This window comes from Hoplias malabaricus, chromosome 3 (assembly GCF_029633855.1).
Source record: "Hoplias malabaricus isolate fHopMal1 chromosome 3, fHopMal1.hap1, whole genome shotgun sequence".
Taxonomy (NCBI): domain Eukaryota; kingdom Metazoa; phylum Chordata; class Actinopteri; order Characiformes; family Erythrinidae; genus Hoplias; species Hoplias malabaricus.
The window spans coordinates 21,273,013-21,289,366 of record NC_089802.1 but is presented as its reverse complement, the minus strand read 5'-3'; the positions used below and the strand labels follow the sequence as shown (position 1 = coordinate 21,289,366).

The following is a 16,354-nucleotide window of genomic DNA, read 5'->3' as shown; positions in this document are numbered from 1 at the left end:
GTGGCAGTGCACAATACATGCTATGAGGAGACAACACAGTTAAAACATATAATTGCAATGAAACATAATATAGTTATGTTCTCAAACTTATGAAGTGCCACAAACCACTGCCATTGGCATTGTTTTTTACTGCAGTTAAATTAAAAGCTTTAAAATGTGACGTGACAGGACTTTAAGAAGGTTAAAGATGTGAATAAATGAAGTTTGTCAAAGACGTTGGTTAAGATGTCATAAATATTTTCTTGAATTAATTTCCAATATTAAATAATAATTATTTACATCAAATCATAACTAGCAGTCCTATGGAAATATACCATGTGTCCTAAATTCAAAGTATAGTCAGCAGTCATACTGCAACTGCACTTTTACAAGAATACATATTGTAATTTTTAAAAATAATTATTTAGTTAAACAATTTAGATAATTATTTATTTAAACCTTTATTTAGTACTAGTCTACAAATATTCTCCTATATTTTACTCAAAGATCCTGTGGAAACTGACTATGACTATACCATTAAGGCAACTAGATCATCACAGAGGGTCACATCCTGATGAGGCTTACAAACACATCTCGCTAAAAAAAAATTGAAATTATGAAGATTTTTCCTCCCCATTTGTTAGCTCAGTGCATCTGAGTGTCTTGGTCCAGTATGCTAGGCTACCTTTCTCTCTACTCACGGCAGAGAAACAGCATCTGGAGGTTTTTAGACAATGATTAAAACCTCCAAAGTTTAAAAAGAATGAACTGAGATGATATTGCATAATACTGACTTATTTTTGCTGTAAATGGAACTGACTCTAAATACAGGAGAGCGCTAACTGCATGAAAATAAATACAGACCAAAAGTGTTGCAAAACTAAACAGCTCAAATTACAAATAGTTTCTGTGGTAATTCAAGCAGTGAATGAACCCTTACAGAGAAGTTAAACTTCAGGCACATATAAACAACAGTCATTTATTCCCTTAAGTATAACATTTCAACAAAGAGGCAGAGCTTCTGAACGTAAACAAATGAGAGAGGTTCCCCACAATCATAGATATAGCCCTTAGTTCAACTGTATAACGTGCTGACACAATGTCAGACAGATTTAAAGATAATTACTGTCATTTAATACCTTTTACATAAACCTTTAAGCAGCTTTCTGTCTGACAGTTATACACATGGCTAATTTGGCTGTATATTTCTGAAGGTTATAATAGATTTTCATTTTCCTTTCCATTACATCATTTGAATGTGCCAGCTGGCATTTACAATGTGTGCTTCATGATAAACCATTCATTCATTCATTGTCTTTAACTGCTTATCTAGTTCAGGGTCGCCATTACTCCGGAGCCGACCCAGAATCATTGGGTGCAAGGCAGCAACACACCCTAGAGGGGGCGCCAGTCTCTCACACACTCACACTTTTGAGTCACCAATCCACCTACCAATGCATTGTTTTTGTACTGTGGGAGGAAACCGGAGCACCCAGAGGAAACCGGAGCACCCGGAGGAAACCCACGTGGATACGGGGAGAACACACCAAACTCCTCACAGACAGTCACCTGAAGCGGGACTCGAACCCACAACCTCCAGGTCCCTGGAGCTGTGTGACTGAGACACTAACTGCTGCGCCACCGTGCCACGCCATGATGAACCAATTTCTGTAAATTAAAGTTATACTTAATTAATATACTTGGAACATCATATTGGGGGCATGACATCAACACTATACTTTGCATCTTCAAAAATCACTTACAGCTTTCACTGTAAGGGAATGTAATAAAATGTACATAATTAAAAATAATAGTATTGATCTATTCAACATTAAATCAGAGTGTAAAGGGCAGCTAATATTGTCAAATTATGCCCAAACACAAACAAGAAGTACAACAATGGACATACAAACTCTTGCTCCAACAGAGACAATCCCTGCATTTTAATTCTGGCTTTAACTTGCCCTCTCCCACTTTGCCTTGCCACCTCCCCTTAATTTTAAGGGTTGTTCCATTTCTGCATGAACTGAGGGGTGTTAAATGAGCCCTCAGAAGTGCGAGGGAATGAGTCAACACTGATGTCCACTTCAGTGGTCAGTGGAAGTGGGTGAAGGCAAGTTGAAATCAGAATCACAGATAATATATAATCAGTCTGATATCAATACTGATTCCTTGACATTTTCCACATTTATGAAAAATATTTACTCAATGCCTGTTTAGGTTGTATGGAATTTATTTAATTTTATATATATTTTACAATATATAAAAATATATAAAATATATTTTACATAAAAATATATTAAATATATAAAAAACACAATAAGTACAAGACAATTGCTATAATACAATATTTCTTTGCCATACTATTATATTTTGTCTGCTTTTATTTGTTAAATTTTAGTATTAAAACAGTTGCGCAACTTTGAATTCGACAAAAGACATCATAATGCGCTGATATATTTTTATAATTTTTATTTTTAATTATAATTAATTAAATTATATTTATAATTTATATAATTAATTTATAATTTTTAACAGTCTAAAAGAGAGGAGGCAGAGAGCTGAGATTTTGACGTGAGTTACAGAGGAGCACTGCTTCCAACCAACACAATGGCCCTCAATACTTTAAACTACAGATTACTCTACAGTGTTTCTCTACTGCTGTTCATGGCCAGCTGCTATTAATCCTACAATCTACTCAGATTAACTGCAGTTTTATCCCAAACTACCACTTAAGCTCAAGGTCCAGGGCATGTGCCAACTCTCCATCAACTGGCAAAAAGTGAACTGCATTGGTAGCATCACATCATATGAATATTATATGTGTAGTAGTTACATGAAACTGATATTACAAATATTTCGTTGTAACATTTTAGGAAAAAACATCTTCTGATCTCAAATTTCACCATGATTTGAACATTCGTTCATTCATTATCTGTAACCACTTATCCAGTTCAGGGTTGCAGTGCGTCCAGAGCCTACCTGGAATCATTGGGCACAAGGTGGGAATACACCCTGGAGGGGGCGCCAGTCCTTCACAGGGCAACACACACACACCTACGGACACTTTTGAGTCGCCAATCCACCTACCAACGTGTGTTTTTGGACTGTGGGAGGAAACCCACGTGGACACGGGGAGAACACACCAACTCCTCACAGACAGAAATATGCTAATACCCAGAACGGGAATCGAACCCACAACCTCCAGGTCCCTGGAGCTGTGTGACTGCAGCACTACCTGCTGTGCCACTGTGCCGCCCTTACAAACAATATATTAACCCAAATTCCCAAAATTGACATTTGTAAATAGGATTACAAAGAGACTATATAGGATTATAAATAGCAATATAAAACTGATTATAACTGATTTAAATAGGGGGCAGCACGGTGGTGCAGCAACTAGTGTCGCAGTCACTACCTGTAGGTAGTGCCCAGTGATTCCGGGTAGGCTCTGGACCACCGCGCCCCTGAACTGGATAAGCGGTTGCAGACAATGAATGAATTAATGAATGACTTAAATAGGAATGAATCTCAAATGCCAATATCTAGTGTATTAGTGTTGATTGATAAACATATACATTTGAATAATCTTAAACTATTTTAGTAACATTAATTTAACAAATGCAGTAAAATGTACAAAACATAGATATATAACACAACAGCCCATGTTTAAATCTAAACAGTTGTCCAATGGCAAAAATCTTACCATTTATCTTCCAATACCAATAAATGTTAAAATTCCTAAAGAGGCTAATCTCTCACTTTCAGATTTATACAGAATAGTCCACCTATGCACTTTTACATCACTGAAACTCTCAAAAGGGCTCAGCCTTCATATTAATATTGCTTCTCTAAAGACAAATATATTTGTTCTTTATTGTGAACACTGAACTGTCTTCCTTCTAACAAATCTCCAAATGTCAATATTTAGGAGGGAAGAGAAATCTCATAATCTCAAGTCTTCTTGTTCAACAGCACCTGGATTAGATGCTTGCATATTCAATTAACATGTGAAACAGATGGAAAGCAAAAAAAGAGCTTAGCTGTGTGTAAAAAGTTGTTAACGTTGCCTGATCCTCATATGGCTCTCTTTATCCTCTTAGACCCTGGAAGCTGTTTTTCAAACAAGTGTATTACCAGAGCAGCTGGACCCCTGACCCCCTAGCTTTTTTCTCAATGTCATATAGCATAGCGTATATATATTCATTATCTGTAACCACTTATCCAGTTCAGGGTCGAGGTGGGTCCAGAGCCTACCTGGAATAATTGGGTGCAAGGCGGGAATACACCATAGAGGGCCAGTCCTTCACAAGGCAACACACACACTCACACATTCACACCTACAGACACTTTTGAGTCGCCAATCCACCTACCAATGTGTGTTTTTGGACTGTGGGAGAAATCCGGAGCACCCGGAGGAAACCCACGCGTACACAGGGAGAACACACCAAACTCCTCACAGACAGTCACTAATATGCTAAGATTTGTTTTGGATGTTAGGACCACATTTGAAATGTTTTGCTCCTGGGGAACAAAACACAATACAAAAATTACAAAACTAGATCAAAGCTTTGCTTTGATAATGGACAACATTAGCTCATACATTAAAAGCAGATTTGAAGAGGTGTGTTTTGAGAAGTGATTTAAAGACCAGGTCAGTGCAGTCTCTGATGTGTTTGGGGAGAGAGTTCCAAAGAGAGGGGACAGCTACAGAAAAGGCTCTGCCCAGTGCTTATTACTAGGCATGGACAGCAGTGTTCCTTTAAAATCAGTATCAACATCAGTCACAAAACTGACATCAGTTTAGTCCTTGGACTGAAATTATATTAATATACTGCAATTTTTTTCCTTTTTTCATATGCCAAATGATTATTTAAGTTTTGTAACAATCTAATAAGTGATGTCACAAAAAATACAAATTCCCTCAAATATTTTAATCTTCAGTGTGAAAAACACTATAGCATGATGTCTCTGGAATTCATGGTCATCACTAGCAAGAACCAAGGAATTCAAGAAATTCAGGGATCACCTTGTAAAGCTTTCCTTTTATGAAAGACCTAAAGCTCTGGGACCCACCCTCAGCAGTGGGTAAAACAAACAAACAGTTTTAAAACTGGCCATCATCTTCATCTCAATATCACACACTGAGCTTTAATCTTTTCCTTAATCTCTCACAGTGAATTGTGAAAGATTAAAAACATGGCATCAGTCTACATATTTCCATCTCCAGATCAGTATTCCCATAAAATAATTTCATATGTGGCATTCTTACAACAACAAAAACCCTCTTCCTTTCAATCTCGGTCCTGCTGGAAAAAACATTTACTGGAACTCTGGTTCTAATGTCATAATGTACACATTGCAAACTTAAATTATCATTCAAGACAGCCATGAATTCTTAAAGGTGCCACAAAGTTTTTGTTGTACCAGGTTACAGAAGAACTTGCTTTAATTCCATAAAAAGATTTTGGTCAAAAAACACTTTGTATAAAATTCAGAAAATGTTTCCTCACCATAAGCTAGCTTTTATGTTTGTTTGTGTGCTCAAAACTGGTCTAACGTGTTTACGAAGCCCCTGTGTCTGTAAATTAATGAAAAAGCAGACTCGCTCTTATTTGCTAGGTTCTCTCTCTTTCTCCTGACAGAGACTGACTTACATTTGCTTTTCAATTTGACACTGACCCATATTTCCTCATAGTTAATTGGGTGAGAAGTTGCCTTTAAATTCTAAGAATTGTTACATTTGTAAGATCTGACCTAACCCTTTTGATTGAGAACTTTTATTTTATCAAACAAATCTGTGCATCTTATTAATATAATTCTGTAAAATCACAACCCTTTAGAATGTAAAAATACATTCTGCTGAGGACAATGCCTAATGAGCATCTGAGCCATGTGTGTTTAAGGGTGTGCTTAGGTTTGTTGAAGGTGACATTGTATAAGCTGAGTATAATGGGTGGAGGACCACTGTGTGTATCATGCCTGGTGCCAGACTGCATCCTCAGGAGAACCAATAGAGCCAGACATTAGCGGCACTGAGCCCACAGAACAGTACGCATCACTGCCAAGTCTGCTGGACCAAGCTCAGTAAACAAACCATTTACTCTTCAAGTGTACAAAAGCCAGGAGTGTAAATATCTGACCTGACAATGATTTAATTCATTGAGAGACAATTCAGTTCAACTCAATATAGAATTAGCTATATATCTATATATACAGATATTAAAGACTTAGGATTCTTTAATAATGCCAGATTTCACAAATATTTTATTGCAGTTAAGTAAGAAAGAACAGAGCATCATTAAATTTCAAATTTCATCAAAATTAGACTTAATTAGGTTTATTTAACGCATCATAAAATGTCAGATTTGACCAGATTTTAAAAGACCACTAAGTAAGATCTTTATTTATTTTTACAGCACTGTAGTGAAATCAATGGAGACAGGGGGGAAGGGAGGGCGCTTACCATCCTCTAAATGTTACATAGTGCAGTTTCAGCAATGCTGAGGCTCTGTTCTAACTGTTAATCGTCAGTGAAACATCACAATAATTTTGAAGCTGTGACTTTAAGGTCAAAATATTACGTAATGTTCCTTTAATCTGATTAAGTTTCTTTAATAAATTATCAGATTTTCCCTATCTATTCAATTATTAGTCTTTAGAAGACAATTTGGTGCTTTATGAATTCTCCTACTTCCCTACAATTTTATTTAATTGGTAATATTGAATAATATGGTACTATTCAATGATATAAATGTGATTAGAAGTGTTCAGAAAGAAGACAGAATAGACAGATAAAAACAGATAGAAATAATACTATAATAAATACAATACGTTTTCTTTTTTATTTGTAAGTATAGACATGTAACTTTATACTGGCCCTAAATTATCAATTGATTATCATCTATTCTAACCATTTATATCTAATGTGGCTAAATTGCCATTTTACACCCTTTACACCCTACAGGCTGGTAGCAACTGTTAACACATGTCGTTGCTCTCACAAAAAATAGGTAGTTTCCTAGGTAGTTTGGCAGCCTGCCCTTTCAGAATACCCTTGACTCAGACCCTTTCTGTCTCCCCCATTCAACCTTCACCCTGAAAGAATGGAGGGAAAGTCTTATTCATTCGTTTTTTTCCCACGCTCAGATAAAACAAAACTACCAAGTAAGTTACTGACCAAGTCAATGAAGATGTTAAAAGACACTTAACTTGAGCAGTGCTGCTACATCTCTTTCCCAGCCGTCTCCCTGAGCTAAAGAGCACTAGGCAGATTCTATATTTTAAACTCACCCTCTTTTTAAAAGATGTTCCCCATACAAATCTGCAGCAAGTTCAGTCACTTAACAATTAAATGCTAGTAGGGGTCACACTCTTCATAACACCTCAGTCATAGGGATTTTGTGTATTTTTCAAATTTCTTTTTATTCTGTGCCATGAGAAATAAGAGGAGACATGATGCTGCTACATAAATCTAATTCCAACAGAGTATGTCATTTTTCCATTAGGATCACATGACCATGTCTGTCTATGCTGCTGAGTATCAGTCACAAGGATGAGACTTTTTTGGCCACAAAGATGTCACACTCCACTCTCAGTCTGCTAGAAAGATGGAAGCTGCCTCTGTGTTTCAGTTACAATATATGTTCAAATGCTTGTAGACACTTGATTTTTTAAATTAATGGCATTAACAGGCCATTTTCCAATTTGTCGCAGTTGCTGCCCCCACAAATGTTCATTTCTAACTCAGTGATTTTCACATGAATTATGTGAAGTCTTATTTGCTAACTGTGGACCACGCTCACTGTGAGCTGAGGCAAGGAAGGGGACTCTGGGGAACTTGGGCTGGAGATCTGGGTGATTTCATGTTATATGGCCAAAGGTTTGTGGGCAACTGTTTATTCAACATTTCTTTTGAACTTTGAAATTAGCTGTGTTAATGAGAAGTTTAGCCCCTGTTAATGCTGAACAATTTGGGGATAACATTTATCATTTATTGTGACTTATTTTGGACCAAAATTGCAATTATTTTAAATAAATTAAACATCAGGTGTTTTTTCATAACTCTGAGCAACAAGAACATCTGGCATTCATTTTGAACGCTAAGTGATGGTTTCCCAGACAGCGATTAAGCCTAGTCCTGGACTACACAGCATTTTCAATTGTTATTTTCCATAGTCCAGGACAAGGCTTAATCCCTGTCTGGGAAACCAGCCTTATGAATGTCATTTAGCTGTGGTTTCCATGTACAGAGCACAGGTTGTGTCAGTTTTATATAAACTAAATATTACTGCATAAAACAGCATTTTTTTCTGATATTATAGTTTATGATAAAAAATTGCAGACCTTGCTATCTGAAAATGATTAATATATGAGATATATTATGAATCTATTAACCCTAGCCCCATATACTACAAAACTGCTGTGAGAATTTGATATAATTTCAGTCATACATGCTTAAGGGATTCTGGATTACAAACTCCACTCCAACTCAGACCAAAAGAACTGAGTGAAGTTCTAGCTCCTTAGAACCGTGTTGTTCCACACTACACACACAGCCTAATGCTGTTGGGATTTTACACCTCCGGGTGATTTACAGAACACACATCATCAAAGGGTAATGTCACATAAAAGTCACATAAATCACTAATTTACATAGGTGTCCATCAATTTTCAGACACATACTGCATATGTAGCACGTATTCCTAAACTGGTAGATAACCTCCATGTTGAGCATTGAGCTAGGGTTAATGATTCAGAACAGTTCTGGGAGGGTGTTAAATGAAACGGTGAGAAGTGTCAGAAAGTCATTTTCATTCGCAGCATTACTGTACAATGTATAACACAGACACGACGAGGAATTTCTAAATAAACGTGAGGGTCTCGAAAAGCTTCCTTACCTTTACTGTCTTCGTCCATGTTTATAAGGTGAAGAGAACTGATATAAACAGCTTATTAAAAAACGACGGGTGAAAAAAGATGGGAAAACCCAACTGGAACAGCAGTTAAATCAGTCCCTTCTCCTCATTCACATTTGTATTGGTGGTGGTCCAGTTCAACAGTAGAAGCTGAAGCGCTGTCAACGGTCAATATCCTCTTCACTTTTGCTCAGAAGAATAAAACGTTGTCTTATATAATAAAATAATGACAAATCAATCAATCTCTCTCTCTCTGTCTGTCTGTCTTCATCAGCTCACCTCGGCTTACTGATACAGGCACACATCAGCCACAGACTATGGGCGTGGCCGCAAGTGGATTGCGTCATATTAAAGCCACGCCTCGTGTTTTAACCGACACACACACGGAAACGAACAAAAAACTACACAATTCTAAATAAACCAAGGGATAAGGAAAAAAAATAGAAATTGTCATATAATTTTCATTCCTTATACAAATTCTAGTGCAAATATGCAAACTAAACTGCAGTTTAAAAAGACCATTTACAGAATTTTGAGAAAAATTAGCACCCAGAAAAGAGGTGCCAATTGAAACAAAGATATAAATCTCCTTCAAAATACAAATGTAACGCTGAGTGTGCTAAAACATGTTGGTTTTTCCCAGTCACCTCAAATGTGTAATATAAACAGATGAAAACAATGTTACAGTTGCCTAGAATAAGCAATAGTGGAGTGTGACTGATTGGATGAAAGTGATATTCAGCAATGAATCATGCATATGCATTTTCTAAGGATATGATGCTGGAACTTCTGTGTTGTGTCAAAAACATAAGACATATGATTGTGTAAACAAAACATCATATTTTCCCACTCATTTGTGTTATTGGATTGCCGGTCAGGAAGAGGACCAGGGGAGATGGAATCATTACCTCAACAGTAAATGCATATGCATACACTGAATCTTTGCTTATTATTCTCAACCCGCTGATAGAAAATTGGTTTGGTGATGATGATTATGTTTCATAATGAATCCTGCCACAGAGCAGAGTGTTAAAGCTTTTATTTAGGCAAGTCATATCGGCTCAAATCAGCAAATAGTCTGGATCTTAATCAGACTAAATATTTATGGTGGATGTTTAAAAATTTGTCAATGAAAAGGCTTGATGAGACTACATACATTTGGAGCAGGGGAAAATATACCATTAAATAAAATAATTCAAATTAATATGGTGTTTCACAATACCAGTGGTTACCTATTAAAAATGTTTTTGTATAATATCTGTCATTTTTTGTTATTAAGTTTAAAGTAAAAAAACTGATATTACATCTTTACATGTGGTGATTTAAAAAAAAAGAGCTGTGGATAATGGTTGGAAAAATGGATGGATGGATTTCATAATTTATTTACTTATTTTTTTGCCAGAAGTTGTAGATGTTTGATCGCTGCTATAATAATTTTCATGGTGACTCTTGGATGATTTGTTCATGGTTTTGTACCTTTACCTTACAGTGTGTATAGGACGTAGTGCATAGTGAATGTATGCTGATGTGTGGCTGCTCATTCCTTTTCATTCATAAGGGATGCCTTCGATCTTTAGGGCTTATAGTGTGCACTGACACCAAACATCAGTTATGTTTCAAATGTCAATCATTAACCTCTGTTAACAGCATGCAGTTGGTTTTGAGGAACTTAAACTGATGTGAATAGCAAGGATGTAAATCTCTGAGAGCAATTATTCAGTTATACCACAATTGCTTATAAAAAGCACTCAATACAATACAACAGGAAATCTTAAATTTTACCTTAATTTGAGTAAGATTTAAAAAATAAAATGCACTTAGGTATGTAACAGGAGAAATGTTAACAAAATAATCAAAATACAGACAAGAAATAAAAAATCTTTTTCTTGGTGTGGACAAATTATAATTCCTTATTAAATATTCTTTCATTTACTTTCTGTAACCCAATTCCTCATAGAAAATAACCTGAGGCAGGGTGTGAACCCACGAACCCAGAACACCACTTGACCCCTTGTTAAAAATTACTTTCTTGGAGAGGCACATTTATTCAGTCATTTTGGACCTGTTATAAAATCATAACATTCTGGAGGGAAGTGCACTCAGTAATGGAAAACATTTTTGACATACAGTTTGACATGCGCCCGTCATTATATTTGCTGAATGCCCAACATGACGACACCTTTGACATCTTTCAGTTGAGACAGATTTTTGTTTTATTGGCTTTCATAGCAAAAAGTGTATCTTACTACTTTGGTCTTCTCAATAAATTCCATCATTGTCCTTATGGCTCTCTCAGCTGACGTCCCTCCTTCCTCTAGTGAAGCTAACTTATGACCTCCACCAGAGGTCAGAGAGATTTTGGCGGATATGGTCTCCAATATGGACCTACCTTGAGGGTCTTTTATAGAGTACTTTACAGACTGTTTTTGTTCCTTTTTTCCTATATACTATTTGTTTGATTGCGATGTATGGTGCTATTAATGTCTGGTCTGGTCTTCAACCAACCAAAAAGAGCACATGTCACGCCCCTATTAGTTGAGCTGCATTGGCTACCCTTAGCTGCTCGCATCAAATTCAAATCACTAATGATGGCCTTCAGAGTATTCACTGGTTCTGCTCCCATCTACCTCAATAGACTCTTAAAACCATACGTTAGCGCCCGCCCTCTCCGTTCCTCAAAGGAGCGCCTACTAACACGACCAACCCCCCGTACAGGTCAGTTGAGGCTATTCTCATCTCTGGTAGCACGCTGGTGGAACGAGCTTCCAAGCACTATCAGAGCAACAGAAACCCTCTCTTCATTCAAGAAATCATTGAAAACCCAGCTCTTCCGAGAGTATCTTTTGCACTGAATGTCTTTCTTTAATGCACTTATTACTTCCTGGCATATTGCACTTAATGTAAGGTATTTTGTATAATTTGTGCTGTAGTTCGAATGTTAGATCCTCTTTTGTAAGTCGCTTTGGATAAAAGCGTCTGCCAAATGCATAAATGTAAATTAATGTAATTGATGTTCATGTGCAACCTCAATAGAACATAATAACAATAAAAAAAGATTACTTTCTTATTATTTAAATTAATTAATTAATTAATTCATTCATTCATTCATTCATTCATTCATTCACATTCTGTAACCACTTCTCTCTGGTCTGGGAAACTTTGGGTCCAAAGCCTACCTGCAATCATTGGGCACAAGGCAGGAACACGCATTGGACAACATAATTTTAAATTATTTTTATATTATGACAAATCTAACACATTCTGATATTCCAAAATGAAAGCAGCTGGATCAGCAAAAGTTACTCCAGTAACATAAAAGTATGTCCATTACTATTGGAATGGCTCACACAGACATAGCACGACTGGAGGAATGAGTGTTGTTAAGACTGACTGACCCCAAAAGTTAAACATAACAATGACCACAACAAACTCTTCCAGGAATCTGTGTGTGTTTCAGTCAGCCCTAACCAGGTCCTGCCCAAGTCCAGAAATTATGTCATTTATTCTGGCCTTAATGACTAACACACATTTCAGGTTCTTTACATTATCCACCAGCAGATTCACCTTCATCAAAATGATCAAATCTTTCACTGAATACAATGTAACACTCGTTTACACATTTGTTGTATATTAAAGTATAACTTAGTGATTGCTAAAAAAGTTAATTCTAAAATATCTGACTGCTTTTATGTGACACTTCACGTTCTGAAGCAAGGAAAGAGACAGAGAGGAGCTTTCCTGTGGGTGTCCTAAGATTTACGCCACAATAATGGGAAGTCAACCCTATAAGCCACACCTTTAACATTTCCACCCATTCAACACTCAGCTCTCTCAGACAGAAACACACTGCTACATATGGAATATAGGAAACAACCTCATAATGACCTAACACTGTGACATAATTAGGTTTGAACAGATCATTCTCTTATTGATATCAAAGCTGTAGCTCAAAGTCAGCTAAAAGTTGAAAACCTTCTTAATTTTTATGTGTTTCAATAATCCTGACTTCTCTTACTTGTTCCAAGAAATAACATTTTTCCCCCACGCATTCGGAAGAATTTTCCAAAGAAACAGGATGTTTCAAACAGAGGTACTTTATCAGCTGTGCTTCTGGAGCCTTCTTTGGAAATTTGGAAATAATTGTATTACCTCTAACCTCAATAAATAGATGTAGACCAATCTGGCAAAACATGAAAATGACCTCCTTGTTTCGACACTCATTTTCTAATTTATCAGCTTGCCTTCACATATAGGTGAACTTTATTGTACTTCAAATAAAGACTGTAGTCCATCTATATATAGTGTACAAATAAATTATAAAGGTTTTTCTGTTACATATAATTGTCATTCAACATTCAAATATTGTCTGCCTCTTGACATATTATGGTAACTGTTGTGTAGTTTTAAAAATAATCATTTGTTATGAGTTCCATCATAAAACAAGGCTCTGCAAAAGCATATAAATTAATTAGCTCTGTTCTTGCAGATATTGAATCAAAACGTACGTGTCAGTTTTGGTTTAGACAATTTAATAAAATGGTATTAGTGATTGTGAACACAGCATATTAATACTTAATGTTTATTAATGTTAATGCTTTATTTTAATAAAAATATTTTAATAAAATGACAATTGTTATTTATGATACAACACAACATTCATTCATTCCTTGTCTGTAACCACTTTGCAGGGAAACACACTCACATATTCACTCATTATTGAGTCATCAATTCACCTATAAACATGTGTTTTATACATGTGAGTAAATATATATATATATGAGCTCTCTCTCATACGAATTGTAGGAATTTAAACTATACAGCGTAAAAGTGACTTACTATAAAAGAACCATCATGAGTATAAATTAAATATTAGCCCCAGGTCACGGACACAGAGAGGAAGAGCACAGAGCCACCTCTGCTGTGTGTGATGTGCAAGAGAAAACAGCAACTACAGGGTGGGAATGACATCCTGCAGGAGAAACAGAGGACACATCCGGTACAGCTCAGGAAGTGTTTGCACTTTCAACAGTTCCTTTTTTCCCCCAAAAAAATGCAGCAAAAAAAAACCCTCAAAACTTTCTCCTAACAGCTGAGTAGTTACTCACAATTAAATTATAAGTCCAACCATCTGTGGACACCTGCTCAACATTTAAATAAACAGTATGCCCAAAGCAGTTGTTCAAACTGTTGTGCTCACAACTCAACATCAAATGTTAGCGTAGGTTAAAGTATTTCAATTCAGTAACTATAATTAAAAGTAAAGATAATTCCTGATTACAATTATTCAAACATGTACAATTAACTGGAACATTTGTGAGATCTAGCACCTCAGAAAGCCTTTGCAGAGAAAATAAAAAAGACAATAAATTAGAATATAAAACAGAAGCTATGCAAAAGTGCTGTTACATAATAAAAAATGAATAGTACTGTAAGATAATAGAAATGTTTTTAGTCTTGATTTAAAAGTGACTCTGTCCACAGGCTCCATTTAAGTGTGTCATAGTAGTGTTTTTGAAAGTGTTTTATACAGTGATGAAAACGATTTTATGACATAGCACAGTACTGTAGCTGTTTTATAGGTGAAGATAGCGATTATTTTAGGGCATGTTATTAGCTGTATTCTAGAGAGACCTCTAAGACCTTTAGTTGTCATTTTATTATATTTCATCACTGTAAGAAAAGGCTGTGGTGGTGGTCCCAGGGGGGCGTCTGTAGCTAGCAGCTAAATCGCTCAAGTGAAATTGAAAATGGCCCAGCCTGGCCTATTATTTTAAGCACTCTCCCTGGGCAGTATAATCAAAATTACAAATCCAAAAGGCTTAAACAGCAGCTCTATCCCTTTTTTTTAAACAGTGCTCTCCTGCATTTTTAAGGATCTCAGTGACTTCCTTGACACTCAGTGAAACAGAATGAAGCAGTCAGTGCTAAGAAAACAATGACATTTCTGTCAGACACTATAACCCACTATAATAACCACAACTCCTAACAGTCCAGGCAAACTAGAAACTGCCCACTCTCCCTGAGTCACATAAATATAGGATATTTTTCTGACAAATCCCCAGAGTTAAAAGAAAAAAGAAAGAAATCCTTCTGAGAACTAAGTATACCAATGTTAGGAGTCTGTTGCAATCTCCTTTTCTCACAATTCAAGTATAGCATTAAATGGTCTTTTCACTGTGGATGGGTGGACAGAAATAGCTGTGTTTCTTATATCCACAGCAAGATTAGAGCGCAACTTCGTCCTCCTAGCTCTCTCAAAATAAAAGATTTCTTTTAAAGTTTTTGCATGTCTTTTTGATGAAATTTCCATCTATATGCAAATGCTCTATAAAATGGACCTGGATCCTATTGATCTTAATTTAGAATTTGCTGTTTTGGTTGGTAAATAATAATAATAATTATTATTATTATTATTTTTTTTTTTTTTGGGGGGGGGGGGGGTTACACAGTTCTGTGGTCATGTTTTCTTTCATTCTGCATATAAATTATATTTAATACATGAGATTTAGATCAGTTGTATATATTTGATCTCAAAATGAAATTAAATGAGCACTGACATGAAGTTTGCAGCACTTTCAAAAAAAGGTAAGGAGAGCTATGATTAATCTTCAACACACTGACCACTGTCCTTCTTTATTTACATTCAAACAACTGTGTTACTATTACTCAAACTGAAATGCAAATCACCACTATCTCAGATTTGGGACTACATGCGGGTGACATATTAGACAAAGCCCAGCGCGGTATCTTTCCCTGATACTCACCTGGTCAGTGGTTACATGCTCCTCTTCCTCATTTCCTGCTTGCAAATGCAGACCTATGGGCTCTGGCTGCCTTACAAACCTCATTCTGTTCAAACCTCATTTTTGCACATTTTCATTGGAAGAGAAACCTGCTTGAGCAAATCAGCTCAGCTCAACAACAACTGCATTCATATCACATTGGTGTCAGTTCCTATTGAAAATTCTTTTAATAGTTTGAATAACAACAGATAACTGTTATCTATTATTATACAAGACATTTTTTTATTTATGACTCTCATCTTCCAGAAGAACATTTACATTCATTTAGGCTCTTGTCTTTAGGTGTGGCAGTGGGCTTGTTCTTGCTAATACCCTACAAGGCTAGATTATTAATTTAATGCCAAATTAATATAATAAAAACTGCTTACTGAGTCAACCATTGTTCTCACATCAAACAACAATGAAAAATTTATTTAAAAAAAAAATCTTTTTAATACAATTTCTGCATCATTTAAAGAATAAACTCATATATCCTATATATCTGTTCATCGAAATTACATACCTGGTAGCAAGGAGACGGCAGACCACGGCTGGTCCACTGAGGGCAAAGTTGGAGTTTGCACAGTGTTTTCTAGACAGACAACAGTTATCAAACAGAATTTCAGACGAAATGCCACATTCTAGCACTTTTACATTCAAAGTACAATTTAATAA

General features: G+C 36.0%; 1 protein-coding gene across 5 annotated transcripts in view; it reads right to left on the bottom strand.

Annotated features, from left to right (window-relative positions):
- cyth3a (cytohesin 3a) overlaps positions 1-16,354 on the bottom strand; it is a 33,220-nt gene that overhangs the window by 16,236 nt on the left and 630 nt on the right. For 3 of the 5 annotated variants that reach the window (XR_010801825.1, XM_066663213.1, XM_066663211.1), the window contains exon 2: positions 16,203-16,271. Coding sequence is in view for 2 of the 5 variants with exons in the window: in XM_066663211.1 (XP_066519308.1) it covers positions 16,203-16,271 (69 nt within the window). In the remaining 3 variants the exon portion in view is untranslated. Of the gene's footprint in view, positions 1-8,879; positions 9,174-15,661; positions 15,769-16,202; positions 16,272-16,354 lie in introns of those variants that run through there. The other 2 variants (XM_066663214.1, XM_066663212.1) reach the window with 2 other exon arrangements.